The sequence below is a fragment of the Nuphar pumila genome, chromosome 12 (genome assembly GCF_984573655.1).
Source record: "Nuphar pumila chromosome 12, dmNupPumi1.hap1.1, whole genome shotgun sequence".
NCBI classification, from domain to species: Eukaryota; Viridiplantae; Streptophyta; class Magnoliopsida; order Nymphaeales; family Nymphaeaceae; genus Nuphar; species Nuphar pumila.
This window is the reverse complement of record NC_143260.1, coordinates 74,960,673-74,977,303: the sequence shown is the minus strand read 5'-3', so window position 1 is coordinate 74,977,303 and position 16,631 is coordinate 74,960,673. Positions and strand designations below refer to the sequence as shown.

At 36.8% G+C, this 16,631-nt stretch overlaps 1 protein-coding gene across 1 annotated transcript in view; it reads right to left on the bottom strand.

The window, feature by feature from the left end:
* Positions 1–16,141, bottom strand: part of LOC149821029 (26S proteasome non-ATPase regulatory subunit 14 homolog) — a 29,763-nt gene extending 13,622 nt beyond the window's left edge. The window contains exons 1-2 of the mRNA XM_089983766.1: positions 15,972–16,141; positions 15,660–15,837 (exon numbers count right to left, since the gene is read on the bottom strand). Of these exons, the coding sequence (XP_089839892.1) occupies positions 15,660–15,837; positions 15,972–16,101 (308 nt within the window). The 5' untranslated portion in view covers positions 16,102–16,141. The remainder of the gene's footprint in view (positions 1–15,659; positions 15,838–15,971) is intronic.
* Positions 16,142–16,631: the final 490 nt, after the last annotated feature.

Below are 16,631 nucleotides of genomic sequence, written 5' to 3'. Positions count from 1 at the left end.
ATGGAAAATGTCATGTTCCTGGTGGCAATGATATGATACATAGGATAATAGGCTTTTGCATGATATGATTGAAATGCCACGTGATCTGAAATTTTGAAAGCATGCGATATATGCTTAAGTTCAATAGTGAATTATGATTCATGGAACCTTATTGGTGAAAGATGTGATTTTATGATTTATGTACCAGATAAAGTAATGATGCATATTGATGATATATATGTTTGTGCCCATATTGGTGGCTACCGACCTTGAGAGCGGTCATTTGTAGTATCACTACTTTGGCACCTATTGAGGACCTTTTCAGTAAAGGATTATCTGTGAGGGTGTGTATGACCAAGATCAGGTAATCCGGCTAGAGCTGTAGATCTCCGTGAGGTAATACATTGTCCAAGAACGGGTAGCCGCAAAGACGGTAAACTCCTGTGAGGAAGTGTATTGTCCAAGACCGGGTATACCATCTAGGGCGGTAATTCCGTGTGAGGTTATAGCAGAATTAGATCATTATTGATTTTAGGTCTTGATACAATGTTATGTTTATGTCTTTCGTGGATAGATGAGTCATTCTGTGAGAGAATTATGCCTTGGGCGAGATCTCGATTGGAGACAACTAACCGTGCAAAGCCTTGAGAAGTAGGAATAAGTGGAGGTTATTCGGGATATAAAGTCCATTAGAAATAACAAAGACAAAAACAACGACATGGTCGATAATTAGGGGAAAGAGTCATAAGAAACAAATCTATTTGGAATCTTAGGAATGCGATTTGATCTTCTTTGAGAGGTTTCTTCTATCGTCTCACTTTGAGAAAATCTTTCAAGGGCACAAGGAGGATTTCTTTCATTCCTTCTAGAGTAGACTTGTATTTGTCTTGAAGCATTTTCTTCTAAGTTTTGATCATTATTTGGATGTTCAACAAGATCTTCATTAAGAGGTTCATTAAGATCAATATTATCATCCATGATGTTTTCTTGAGGTAACAAGTCAAATAAAAAGGAATAGTCAATATTTTCATTTGGTTGATGCGAAAAACCATTTTCTTCTTCGAGGAATGTGACATCTTTTGAGATATAAAGTTTATTCTTAAGTATGTCAAAACATCGATATCCTTTTTTTTTCGCCATATCCCAAAAAAATACATTCAATAGCCCTAGGAGAAAGTTTATCATTTTTGCGAGTTAAAACAAAGCATTTACATCCAAAAATTCTTAATCTTTTATAATCGGGAGACATATTGTAAAGTTTTTCAAATGGAGAAAGATTTTTCAAAGAGGATTAAGGGATTCTATTGATGAGATATGTTGAAGTTAGAACCGCCCCAAAAGGATTTTGGGATATTTTTTGAAATCAACAATGTTCTTGTAGTTTCTATTATGTGCCTATGCTTTCTTTCCGCAAGACCATTTTGTTGCGGAGTGTTGGACAAGAACGTTGATGACAAATTCCATTTTCTTTTAAGTAATTTTGAAAATCATTAGACATATATTCACCTCCCGAATCAGACCTAAGAATAGATAGATTTCCCAAAAAATGATTTTTAACCATTGCATGAAATTCTTTAAAGAAAGAGAAGACTTCAGATTTGCGACTTAGGAAGTATATCCACGTAAATCTAGTGAAGTCATCAATAAAGACCACATAATACGAAAAACCTCCTTTAAATAAAATTGGGGAAGGTCCCCACACATCGGAATAAACAAGTTCAAATGGCCGAATGGTAAAATAACTTCTTTGAGGAAACGGAGTAACTTTAGATTTCTCAAAAATGCAATCTTTACATGTCATGTGATTGTCTTTACAAGTATTGTTCAAAAAAGGGAAAAGAGACATTTTTACAAAATTTGGATAACCAAGTCTCTCATGCCAAATTCCAATACTTTTGTCTTTAACAAGATTGCAAGATGACTTAGATGGAAGCGTCAAAAAGTCCATAAAATAGAGATCACCCTTTCTATGGCCTTGCCCAATCAGCTTCCCTGACTGGAGATCCTGCACGATGCAATCTTTAGGTGAGAAAGAGACTTGGCATCCATGGTCGGTGATTTGGGAAACGGAAAAGAGATTTAAATTAATTTTTGGAACAACTCTTAATTTAAGAACAAAAAAGTTTTGAGAATTTTTGAAGTCAAGTGTTCCAATACTTTCAATTTTTAATGACGTTCCATCGGCCGTTGAAACATAGGAGGACATGGGTTCGGAAAAAACATTTGAAAGGGAGTTTTTATGAGATGTCATATGAAAAGAAGCACCAGAGTCTAGTATCCAGATACCTGGAGGTGATGAAGAGTAGGCGATGGCGGCTCCGGATGTTGAAGGAGAAGACTTGAGAAGGTGTTGGAGAACTTCGGAGATATGATTAAGAGTTTCTTTGATATCTCCTTCTTTGGTACTTTCTTCCTTCTTTGGAGAATTTTCTCCAACCGCAGCAACCTTTCCTTTAAGCTTTGGACAAACCTGTCTAATGTGCCCCGGTTCATTACAATAGTGGCATATGATTCCCTTTCTAGGCCCATTGATATTTTTGTTAAAGTGGGGAGGTCTATATGCTTTAACATTTGATCCAGGCCTATTAACGGCCAAAACCTCATCATTCCTAATGCTCAAGCCAAGTCGAGTTTCTTCTTGACATACCTCGGCAAGAGCATCTTCAATAGGTAGGGCTTTGCTTCTATGGAGAAGAGATGCCCTCACTTGTTCAAATTCCGGGCGAAGTCCATGAAGGAATTGAAAAAAGTGCTCATTTTCAATTTGTTCCCTTCTTAGTTCAATATCTTGTGGAGCAACCCATTTGGGCTCAAGAAGGGCAAGCTCATCCCAAAGAGGGGTTAGAGAGCTAAAATAGTCCCGGACACTCATATCCATTTGTTTGGTGGAACGAATTTTTTCTTGACAAAAGAATTGCCGAGCAAGATCCTTTTGGGTATACATACCCTTAAGGAAAAACCAAGCCTCATTGGCCCTTCTAAACTTGGCAATATTAGCACAATTTTTAAGATCTACATTGTTCATAAACCATGCCAAAATTTTGGCATGGTTATTTTCCCAATCCTCGATTTTGGATTGATGTTCATTAATGGCTTTGATGCGCTCATCGCCGCCATCTAAAGCCTTTTCAACTTCATTTTCAATTTTGGTAAGAACAAGAGAGGGTTCGAGAGTAGTTCCCATAACAAAGCCCCAAAGTTTCTTACCTCCTAGATGATTTTCCATAGCGGAGGCCCACGTGAGATAGTTGGACCCATTTAGCTTGAAAGAGAGCTCCACTTTAGAGTCACGTTCCATCGGCACCAAATATACTTCCTTTCTTCAAAACTTTGAGAGGCACGCTTTCCAAGATGACAAAAGAAAAGCCCAATCACCAACCGAGCTCTGATACCATGTAATGAAAAAAGGCGGAAGCACCAATAGGGCAAAAGTCACTCTTTAAGAGTGACTACAAGAGCCAAGAACACAAACACCAAATGTGCACACACAAAAACTCAAAAATATAGAAAATGACTTAAAGTCATAAGTTGGATTTATTGAAGAAAGGAAGAGAAGGGTGTAAAAACCCATGCTTACAAGAGGAGAATACCTCCTCTATTTATAGAGGAGGGAGGCTCTAAAAAGGAACCACAAGGGGGCTCCCTTGTAGACGTTGGGAGCTCCAACGGTCAGAAATCTGACCGTTGGAGCCCCAACGACTACAAGTGTGGGGCCCCTTGTGGTCATTACAAAAGGAAAAAAAATAAAAGAAAAAAGGTAAAAGAAAAAAGGAAAAAAGTAAAAAAAGAAAATAGAAAAATACATTGGTGGTTTTACAATAATACCCCTATCGGGTATTTCACTAAAAAGAAGAAATAGTATATATACATATATGTATATATATACTTATATATATACGGATGTATATATATATAAGTATATGTATATATATATACATATTTTAACAGAGTATTGGTGTAATTATGTATTAGGAATAAGGGTTAATGCAGTATTTTTTTATCATTCTTGTAGGTTTTAACTTTTAAGTCATTTTGACGAGTGCTTGAATCCTGATCAGATTGGCTGGATCACTGTTATTATTCTTTTACTGTTGGATATATATGGATTATTGATTTATTGTTTTCAATTTCAAAGTCAATGAAAAACATGTTCTGCCTCTACAAGTTGTCTTATGGTTTCATTATGATGTTTAATCTTGCAGACTTTCATTCTCTCCTTGATCTCTTGAAGTGACTTTGCTTTATGTGAATTCTGAACTTACATGTTGATCAAGTGTACCAAGCATGATAAAAGAAACAAAAGAGATACTTATAAGTATAAATTAATATATAAAAAATATATTATAGGAAAATTCTTGAATTCATATTATAAAAATATATAAGTTATAATATAAAAACATATTATACAAAGTGTATACCAAGCATGATTGAGCTTATCATCCCTATTAAGTATGAATTCTTTGATATACCAAGCGTGGGCACACTCAGGCTCGGCTTATTTACTCTATCAGAAGAGTGGGGCAACTAGTATGCTGCTGCTAGTTGTTTAAAATTTTAAATAAATATCATTATTACTAGAAATAGTCGGCCAATATGAATTTTGTTTTTCTTCGTTGTTATGTTATCTTTCTTTAACATTTTTTCATAAATGCAAACTTTTGAAAGAACTTCCTTTTTTTTTTAATTTTGTCTGCTTTATCATAGTATATTATAGAATCATAGATCTTTCACCTCCTTAAATGATGTTTATTTATTTGTTTTAGTAATTGGTAAATTATGAGTAATGATTTGTGTTCTTCACTCTCCATCCTTTGGAGTTAATAATAGCCTTTTTAAAGTGTTTTAGGCTGATTCTTATACTTTTATGATGCTGATATATTTGCATGTTCTTTGCTTCATTAATGACCATCCCAAGCTATGATCACGATAATTATGATGGCGATGATGATTCTTTGTACAATTTGGAGCATGAATCATCTAGTGGTGTTGGGAAGGGCAAGAGGTCTTCTTGCTGAGGACAGAAACGAAAATTGTTTTGATGAGGAAGATAAAGAAGAATATGACTTGGATGACTACTATTCTGAAGATGACCAAGATGATGAACCACCTAGCATGCACAAAACAACAGTGCTATGGCGCCATGTATTGAAACAAAAGAAGAGTGGGCAAGAAAAGCAAGGTGGAACCTATGTTTTTATGTGCAGGCACTGCAAAAATATTTATCATGGGTCATATACTCGAGTTTTTGCACATCTTATGGGATCTCCAAAGGGACAAAGTGTTGTTTGTCCTGTAGTTGCAAAAAATGCAGAATTGGCAAAAAAAATTAAGAGGCAAGTTCGACGTGTGGAGGTTTCATCAAGTGCATTTGAGTTGAGGAAATCAAGAATTGATAATCCGAAGAAGCCTATTAGTATGACTACATCATCTAGTGGAAGCCGAAAAATAATTGATATTCGTGATACCTTTAAAAAGGTAGAAAGAGATGATGTAGATCACAAAATTATGAGATTTTTGTGTGCAAATGGCATACCTTTCAATGTGCTTCGATCACCATATTGGGAAGAGATGATATTTGCAGTTAGTAAAGTGCCTGGATATAAACCCCCATCATATGAAAAAGCGCGAACGTTGCTTGACAGTGAGAAAGAGTGTGTTCACAAAGAGTTAAATGAATTTCGAGAAAAGTTTGAGGAGTTTGGAGTTTCCATTGTCTCAGACGGTTAGACAAATATCAAGAACAAACACTTGATAAATATACTTGCATCAAATGTTTTGGCTCGATGTTCTTATATGCAAGTGATTTTTCTAATGTGCAACAATCCATTGCAAACATTGCCGAGTTTTTTAAGACAGGATTTAAACTTGTGGGGCCTTTCAATGCAGTGCAAGTGATTACAGACAATGCAGCAAATTGCAAGTTAGCAGGTGAAGAATTAAAACAAACGTATAAGTATATGTTTTGGTCACCTTGTGTTGTGCATACACTTAATTTGATTTTCAAGGATTTGGCACATGAGTTTCATTGGTTAGGAGAAACATATTTGCAGAGTAAAGAAATTGTGAAGTATATTACAAATCATTCAAAAGCACTAACAATCTTTAGAAGCAATGAAAAATTAGAGTTAATAAAGATTGCAAAAACAAGGTTTGCTTCACATTATAATACTTTGAAGTGCTTGCTTGATGTGAGGGAGAGCTTGAGGCTCACAGTAATTTCAGATAGATGGAGCGAATGGAAGCAATCATGCACGGATGAAACTATGAAAAAAAGGATTGTTACAACAGAAACAACTGTTCTTGATGAAGAATATTGAGATTTTGTTCGTTTAGCATTATTGATTACAAAACTCATCCATAAGATGATTAAATTTTGTGATCAGGAAGGCCCTATAATTGGTGAAGTGTATGAAGGCATGGACAACATGTTGGGGGAAATCAAAGACAATCTAAAAGGATAACCAGATTTGTATGAAAGGATTCATAAGATTGTCTCAAATAGATGGGATAGAATGAATGTGTCTCTCCACAGTCTAGCCCATATGCTTACTCCAAAATATTACGAGTCAGAGTATCTCAAGATCCCAACAGCAGGAGGAGTCAAACGAGTTTCTCTTGGTAAACATTTTATTCTATCTATTTAATAAAGTTTAAAGTTTAATTATTTAATTATTTTTTTATTTCATTTGCATTTTCTTGTTATAGTTACTAAACTTTTTTTTTGCAGAAAAGGATAATGATATCTTAGATGGTGCAATGCTCGCGCTTGAAGGGATATCTACTGGAAATAAAGAGCTCTCTACACTTTATAGGTCATAACTTGTGGCTTTTGCATCAATAAATGAAAGATTTAGCCGAAACGCAGCAAGAATAGATGCATTGAATCCTACAATGTCGGTGCTTAATTGTTGGTGTTTTTATGGTGGTGATGCACTTGAGTTGAGAGCATTAGCCATTAAGGTTTTATCTCAACCTATTAGCACATCTTCTGCAGAAAGAGTGTGGAGCACCTATAGTTACATTCACAATGTTAAAAGAAATAGGCTCAATGAAGATCGTGTTGATACCTTGGTGTATATTCATTCCAATCTTCGATTGATTGACAGGTATGATTAAATCATGTTATACTTTTGTTTTGGTATTTTTTTTCTCTTTTTCTATCATTGATTATTTATTACCATTCATATTTTATATTCTTGTTATAAAAAGGTGTAACAATCGCTACAAAGAACATATTCGAAAATGGGATATCAATCCAGAACTTCCTATTGTAGAAGAAAATACGTTGAGGAGATTTGGATGATATTGCACAACAATCAAGCACTAATGCACAACCAAGAGCTCCATTACCTCCAATAATTATACGTACAAATGAAGTTGAAGAGGATACAAATCAATCCAACAAAGCTAGTAGAACTGCAGATATACAAGAGCAACCATCAATTCCTCATGGTTGGATTGATCGTTTCTTTAGCCGGAGACCTAGGCAAGGTATGTTGATATTGTGTTTTTTATATTTTAAATTATGGTTTTTTAACATTTTAATTTTTTAACGTATTCATTGTAGGAAATGAAGGAAGGAGCAAAAGACATGGTCGTGGAGGACAAGATGCACGTGATGATGCAGAAAGTTCGCGATCTATTGCTGACTTGAAAGGGAAGAGAAAGATGACAGATTAATGAACTCTTGAATTATTGTTTTTTTTATGATGTAGTTGAAGTAGTCCAACTTAAAAACTTTTATGTTACTTTTTTGTCGTGTTATTGATTTCTCATTTTCTATGTTGCAGAAATGACAAGATTTACAACATCAAATAACAAGTCATTTGATTCTTTCATTGAAAAAGGTACGCTTTTTAATCAAATTTATTTGTTTTCTTAATGCATTATTTAGTGTTTGCATGCATTTGTTAAATTGTTGCAACAAGAATGTGATTTATGATCTTCTCTTGATATATGATTTTTTAAATGTTTGACAGTTGCAATATGATGCATTTGTTAGATAATTGCAACTTATATTATTTATTGTCTATATACATGTTTTATTTTGTCAATGATGACATAAATCTTATTTTTTGATAAAATAAAAATATATAATTACATTTTCGCTTCCCTTTCGATTCTTATTCGCTTTCCTTTCGCTTCTCACTCGAATCCTATGTCGCTTCCTTCTTCGCTTCTTAAGTCGCTTCCTGTTCGCTCCCAAAGTCGTTGTCGAGACGCTTCCTAGGTCGCTTCCGAGACGCTTCCTGGTTCGCTCCTAAGTCGTCCCGCGCTTCCCGCTCCCTCGACTGGCAACTCTGGTTGGTGTCTTGCTGCTACTAGAAAAAGATATGTTTCCTGAGAATATATGACGGGGTCAACTGAGACACCTATAGGCTTAAATTTTGCCTCGTCACTATGAAGCCTATCTGCCTATGATGATGCCTATGCCTCTAATGAACTCTTGTTGCCTGCTATTTATGCATCAATCATCTTTCTTCTTGCCACTATGAAGCCTATGATGATGTACGGACTCCTATCTCCTGCTATATATAGAGATATATGCATGGATTGATTGATCTTTTCATTGTTAGGTCATCAAGTTTCATCTACCATGCTTGACTAGGGGAAAAGCAGGTAGAAAAAGACAATCACAACATTAAACCTCCTAGACATGGTTAAAAGGAAGAAAAACAAACCAGGCAAAGCTACTTGGTTGCCTTTTGCCTCTAAAAATAAGATGTCCTTGCTCTCTGTCCGTCCAAACTAGGCAAAACTACTGAATCACCCCCTACTTAATCATACAATCAAAGCATTAAACTTACCCATTGCGGTTAAAAAGGGAAGGAAACAAACCTTGAACTTTGACAATGTTCATCCAGACATGGCTGAACCATGCCTTTAGTCTATAAAGAAGTCCTTGCTCTATGTTTGGAAAGGGACTTTAGTCTATAGAGACAAAGAACCAATCAAGTTGTTAAGGAATTAAAGACCCATTAGCATTAAGCATTAGTCATTGTTCTTCCAACCTTACATTTCACTTCTTCACCTACTAGCTTTAGGATAAGATGCTCCATACCAAATGAAGCACCAAATAAAAGTATATCTGACAATCTCGCTGAGTTTATTTAGTTGATAGAAAACAAATAGGTAAGTCCAACTTCCTTAAGCTACTTAACTTCAATTTTCCAGTAGACCAAAATCCACATTGTTGTTGTTTTTCTTGGCTAGGATTGTGAGTAAAATATGCATAAGCATGCTCAAAACTTTTCCACAAGGTTGGCATGAGCCCACATAGATAGACATGACCAACACGGTTCCATTATTTTCATCATCATATAAGCTCAGTCATTGCATGGCCACATGCTTTCCTCATCTCTATCAAATTGAAGGACTGAACAACCAAAAAACGTTTCTGCATCATTGGCTACTTATATAGTCAAATAATGCAGAAAAGCACAATAGCAGGGATTGTTCTTTAGGAACCAAAAATGAGTCATAGGTTATGCACAAAGTTTCCAGATCACTCATCACCGCCCAATTTGACAATGTGTTTTGTAACTTTGTTCCTTTGAGTATTGTTTTCAACAACACAAAGTGGCACACGCTTTTGGGGATCTAGGGTCTGGCTTTCCATCCCCAACGATGGGAAATCAGGCCCAGCAGGCTCGTCCTCCCGATGGGGATGTTGTGATTGACCCACCGGTCCATGGCAACCATGATGGGAATGGCATGTCCTCTGTTTTAGGCGGTGCTCTGGGGCCCATGCTGGGCAATCTAGTGGCACCGATAACAATCTTGGGGTGCAGACAGACATGCATGGGTCTATTGTTGGTAGCTTGTTCATGAACAAACAAGCCCATGAAGGAGATGATTCAACGTCTATTGTTGTTTCTCATGAGGATGTTCCTGCTGCGACTAGTGGTATTTCTAGTGGTGGTCATGCTGCTTCTCGCTCTTGGGCCCAGGTGATAGGCTGTTCATCGATTTCACCTAATCAAAACCTTCCCAGACCCTTAATGATTGATGGACACTATTCTTCTTCCTCAATTGTTTTGTGTTGAGAAACAAAAATATTTCAGCCATTGTCTGGTTTGTAAGTGCGACATTAGGGCAATAAAACAAGAATTTTATGTTTGTGAGCTTTGTAAGCGATGGATGCTTCCTATTAATTCGATATTTTATGCGCTTTCGGACAACGAGTTCCTGGTGCATTTTTCATCGCAAGATGATCAGATGTCGGTTCTAAGAAGAGGATCGTGAATGGTTGTTGGTTGCACCTTGCTTATGAAAACTTGGGACGAATGTGTCATGCCTAAATTTTAGGGTTCAAGGTCTATTTTGGTATAGATTAGAGTGCATAGTCTTTCACCCGCTTATTGGTGCAAGGATGTCTAATGTTTGATAGTGGATGCGTTGAAGGGAAGGATTGTTATTGTTGATGAAAGGACCTATTCTCAAGTTCGCTTGCACTTTGCAATGATTCTCGTAGAAGTTCAATCTAATTCGAGACCTCTGATTTGATCCCCATTGTCTTTAGCATGTTCTATAGGGGAGACCTTCATGTTGAAGCCGAATCGGGCACACATATTTGTGAGGTGTGTAAGGCAAGATCGCATGTCATTGTAAATTGCTCACACAAGAATCCAGCATCTAATGTGCTTGGTCTTAGCAAAGGGTGACAGCCGCAGAAATGCAAAGCCAAAAAGGTATGGGTCCTGAAAGTCTAATTTAAAAATCATAATTCTTTTAAGACTCTTGAGGAGAATAAGGAAGAGGAAGAGGTTGTTGTTCCCCCACAACAACCAATTGAGGATGTTGTAGCTCTTGACGACGCTTCCCATCCTAGGAAACATGTTTCTTTTGTTATTTTGTTTGATGGTTGTCCTGTTCCGGATAAAAAAGTTGATGCTGGCCAGATCTCTAAAAATAACAATAATCATAGTGCTCTCTTGATTGGTGGAAGTTATGGCAACCATTTATCTGCCCAAGACATCAATAGCCCAACTTCTCTTCTCTCTACGCTCGTGCATCACACCACAGAAGATACCATTGAAGAGACCTTTTTTAGCAACCTTTTTCATTCTAACACTGCTTCTCCTCTAGGCTTTTGTCATCTTAAGAAGCAAGAAGTTCAAATAGTGGCTAAGGTTTATAGCAGGGATCCTTTGCGTGATTCTGCTCCATTACCTTCAAACATGGTCTTCAGATCATTGATTAAAAAGACTCACTATACCTTTGCACAGAGGCTTTGTGATGCCCAAACTAGTTGTTCGGGCGTTTCTTCCATGCCCCTATCAAGTTAGTGCTCGAGAGAGCTAAAAAGGTGTACAGGCCAAAAAGGACTGAAATTGAGATGCTAAATGTGAACTTCCAAGTAATACATCGGAGGTGTTCAAGGAGTAGGACCTCAAGATGTACTTAGTCTACAATTGTTGTAACACTTGTAATTTTTTCCTTAATATAAAATAAATAAAGATGCATTTTTATGTCCATTATACGTGTGCAAATTGTTAAATTTAATTTGTATTTGGATCCTGGATATTTTTTTAGTGGATATTGAATATATTGGATTATGGATCCAAACCCTAGTGTTCGGATCTAATGTGGATTAGAATTTACCTTATGGATATGGACTCTTAAACTAATTAGTGATTTTCTTTGGTACTTTTGGATCCAATAACATTTGGATTGGGTTCATAGGGTGGGATGGCCCATGTGGGACCCACTTGGACTTAATTAATTAATTAATTAATTAAGAAAATGATCTAGATAGGGTGGGACGTCCCCACCTCACTAACAATTAATTAAGTTAATTAGTATTAATTAATTAGTTAATTAAGGAAGGAAAAGTCAAATGTGAGGAGCTTTAGCAATAACTATGAGTTTTAAATCAAAAGAGAAAGTTAGAGAGAGATAAACACCAATGTTTTTTAAATTATTGGACTCTCCCAAACCACACGGTTTTGGGGGAGAGCCCAATATTAGTTGGGAAGTGAATCAGGTGAAGGTTTATAAAATACCCCCCCTTTATCTCATGCTTATTATAACTCTTCCTTCTCTCTCTAAGTTCTCTCTCCTCTCAAAACTCCTTCCTATTCTTCTTCTTCTTTCCTAATTCGCATCAAAATCAGACATCTGACGACTTTTCATTCTACGCGATTTCAAGTAGAAAATCTTAACATGTGCGTGTGTACGTAGCACTAGGGGTGCATCAATATGCTGAAATATAGTTCCAAATATGTATTAGAGATGATACTAGTTCCAAACATGTGCTCAGATCAATATTTGGTGTTTTTGGAGGTCTGCAACACCCCGAAACGCGATTTTACCAAAAATGATTTTTGGAAAACCCTATTTCTTTATCATAGTTCTTAAAAATCATGATTTATATTTTCAAATAATATTGGATGTGTTTTGTGCATGTTGACATCATATTAAAATTTATATTTATGGTGTTTAATAAAATCAAATCCAAAAACAAAAATAAAGCCCTAAATATGGAAAATCGATTTTGGAGATTTCAAGTTTCTTGGTTGTTTCAGATTCAATTTTGTGTTGAATGATTTCATATGCAACATAAAAATTTGTTGAAGCATGTTTATACTGAAATTTAATGTATCATGATGAATTGAATAATAAAAATCACGTTTATATGGTTTATTTTATGAAAAATATAAAATATACATGATTTTTTTATGAAAAAGCATTGTCTTGTTTTTCATTGGCACAAACACTTTTCAAGAACTTTATCATACGCTCAAACGGCTTGGCCAAAAAATTCCAAATTTTAGAAGGGTGTTCTATACTCATTGAGAAAGTCATAGAAGAAATTTTGGCTCTGTTCGAGTTTCGAATGAGAAGTTACGATCTTCGAAAATTGAAACATGATTTTTGTCCTGACATACATCCTGTATTTCTGTTGTACTATATTATTGATTTTATTTCTATTAATATATTCCATGATTATGACTTAAAATTTTACGTATGATAGATTACATATTAAGAAAGTTCTAATAAAAATTGTGTAAAAATTATTGCGGTTTGTGAGTTAAAAATCACGAAAATTGGCCCAAAAACCTGAAAGTTTTTGCAGCCCTACCTATCTAAGAACCTAAATTAGCTGCAGTCCATGAATTTTAATTCATGGATCTGATGAAGTTTGAACATGATCTCTGTGGGATATTGTTCTAGACAAGTCCATCTATTTACAGTAATTCTACAAAAAAAATTTGGTACTATAAGGTTGCTTATTTGAGGTTTATTTGAAGAGACTGAACTGAACAGGTCAGCTCAGGGACAGAAAAACTAGTTTCAATAAAATAATTATTTTTCTCCGCTCCGAACCCCAAATACGACAAGGTTTGTAACTATGTTTAGTGAACACATATGCACATATACTATTAAAATTGCAGATTTATCCTCACTGTAATCTGACCAAAACAAAATTTATACTGAGTGATAAAATTAAGTCTCTACAGTTTCAAGTTGAAACTCTTGTGCTCATGTTGTCTGGGTTTCAAAAGTAAACCGGTTGAGACATGGTTTAGTTTCAGAACTAAATCAAATGAATACAATATCAATATATATTGTTATTGATGTTTATAATATGCACTTGGTGATTATGCATGCTTTTATGTTATAATGATTAACATAAATTGATGAATCTGAGACACTCAGTGTGAGTGGACAACCCAGCTTCATTGACCTATTGCCTTAATAAAGAGAACCTTGAGGCCGATTTTCGAGCAAAGTCAGTCACTGAAATCACAAGATGAAAGATTACAATAACGGTTCAGGGTAGAATTAGTCGCTTAACACACATGATCAGACTCCCCTGACCTGGAGAGGGCAGTGGTACAACTTGCGTAGACCCTGTTTTATTTTATGGGCGAAAGGTCTCACTAGTCCCCAGTCCACGGAGTTAGGGATGGCAGTGGACCGAGGGAAAGCGAGGCCCCGCCTCGCCCCGTTTGGACCGGGGATGAAGGGTATGAAACGGGGATGGAGGCCGGGACGAAGGTTAAAATCAATCCCCGTTCGGAGATGGAGGCGGGGACGAAGGTTAAAATTCATCCCCGTTCGGGGATGGACGTACCCTTTTCCCCGCCCCGCCACGATCCCCGCCCCGCCCTGTCCCGTCCCGTCCCGTCCCTGCCACTTTTCCCAGCCCCGCACCGCCCCGCCTCATCCCCGTTTGAACTGGGGATGGAGGACATGAAACGGGGATGAAGGCGGGGGTGGAGGTTAAAATCCATCCCCGACGGGGATGGAGGTGGGGATGGAGGTTCTAATCTTGAGGCGGGTAGGGGGTGGAGACCTTGTCCCCCGCCCCACTGCCATCCCTACACGGAGTTAAGGGTTAGTCGGACTACCTAAACATGTCCTATATGGCATGTTCATGTCTCTACAGAGTTATGATTGATCTTGTTTGTAGCCACTAATGAGTTTCTCTCGGCGTTGGATCACTCTCAGGTGGTTTTAGCTCAGCTGGTACTCGATTTTAATTAAAACGCATTGAATAATTTACCCTGAGTGATTTGGACTAAGTCATGTGACTCTTTGGCGTAGCCATTGAGCCGTTAAAAGTGAAATAATGCATTAATTGAATAGAGACACTTTACATATATTGCATGTATATTCATAGTTGTATTTGTGTTTAAAGCATGCTCTTGATTATGTGATGATTAACTATGATATAACTAGATATTATATTCCCTGAAATTGTTTGTTTAATTGAATGCTTAAGAATATTCATAACATGTGCATGCACGCTTTATGTTATGTATATATGCCTTGTTGAATTGATTCCTACTGAGACTCTAAAAGTCTGATGTCATAAATTTTAAAACAACAGATACAAATAGTTGAGTTGGAGCAGTTGTGGGATGTTGTGGGGATGCCATGTGAATCAACTATTGATCCTTGAGAGACATTTTGGACTTTTCTAATTATTTATTTTAGTTAATGAATACTTTTAAATATTTGATTTATTGAATGAATGGATTTGTTTGATAGAGATGTTTTGACATACCTGTAAATCGCTCAAATTATTTAACCGATTCCAAACGTTATTTCCGTTGTGATTTTGAACCAACAAGTTTTATTAATTGATCGTCTTATCTTGAATATTGTTCTAAGAAGCTAATAAACATCGGTGCTTGGGTAGGTTGACTCTTTAGAGCTTTATTCAATTAAGGCAATGTCATTGATGAGATACTTAAAGTAATGATTCTTTTATATAGTGTGTTCAATCGGTTTGATAATAGTATTCCATACTAGACAAAGGCTAAGATACATTCAGGCTTGCACCGTCACATTTTTTGGCTAAAAAAAATAGGGCATTAGAATTGTAATCCCCATCTTGTTGGCTCTTTACCAATGGGATGAGTGAGCATCATCTAATGTAATCAACATCTCATCTTGAGTGATATCTCATCACTAAAGATAAATTCATAATTAAAATTTTCTTTCAAAAAAAAATATAGTTTCTTTCTCGTATAAGGTAACAAATATCACACTGTAATCCCTAGTAGTTAGGTTGGTTATGAATAGCGTCATGGAACTGAATTAGTACACAACACCAAATGGTCCAAACCACAGATCAAACAAACCGGTACCCGTATAGGTATAAACAAAGAACATATCATCAAAACCTAAATTAAAAACGAAAAAGGAAAAATCTTTAAAGGTAAAACCTGCCAGTCTGCTTGAGCATATCGAGCATGTTAGTCTGGAAAACATGATCAACCGCTTCCACGCTGACTCCCGTCCCGCTCTGCGGCATCGCAAAAACGTCCACCACACGAACCGTGTACTCATCGACAAACTCCCCCAGCATCAAACCCATCACTTCCATAGGAACACCAGCCCTCCCTGGGGAGAAAGAGACACGTTAATCAACACAAGAATACATAGAACGCAGGAAATCAACGGCAAGAAATGCGAAAAAAAGCTGAAAATCCCAAAAAGAAAACCCTAATTTCGTTTTACAGGACAAGGATTGTTACCGTGTTTGAGCATCTTGAGGAGGGCGAGCGACGAGATGTAGACCTGCTCGGAGGAGTCGAGAAGGGGAGAATCGGCCGGCGGATGGCCCATCCCTCCCGCCCCCGAGAAGATCCTCTGCAACCTCTCCATCGCCTTAACAGACCCACCGATCAAAGAGAAACAAAAGCAAGCCACCGCGACCGCTCCTCGGGTATTTATAGTGGGAAGGAAAGACGAAGTGACTGTTTTGTACAAGATAAGATAACCAAATTACAGAAATACTGCCTTGAGGAGGAAGGCAAGAATTTCATTTGAAAATATCGACTAATTGGATCGGGTCCAAACGGGCTAACCAGTTGGATCGCTAGGGTTGGAATGGGTCAGCTATGGTCCAGCCGTCCAGGTACCTGATATGCCCATATCTCTTTTCGTGCAACCCTATCGGATAGGGTCGTAATTGGGTCAGACGTGGATTGGGTTTGGGTTGATCCAATATTGGATTTAACTTTCAATGGGTGAATCCATTTTGGATCCAAATCTGGCTGAGGACTAGGGCTGCAAAGGGATTGGATATGATCTGATATCCAATCTGAGTCAGAATATTATTTACAGAGTTGGACAATAAATTAAATCGAATGTGCATTCAGATCTTTTCAATCAAATTACTTTTGGATCCAGAT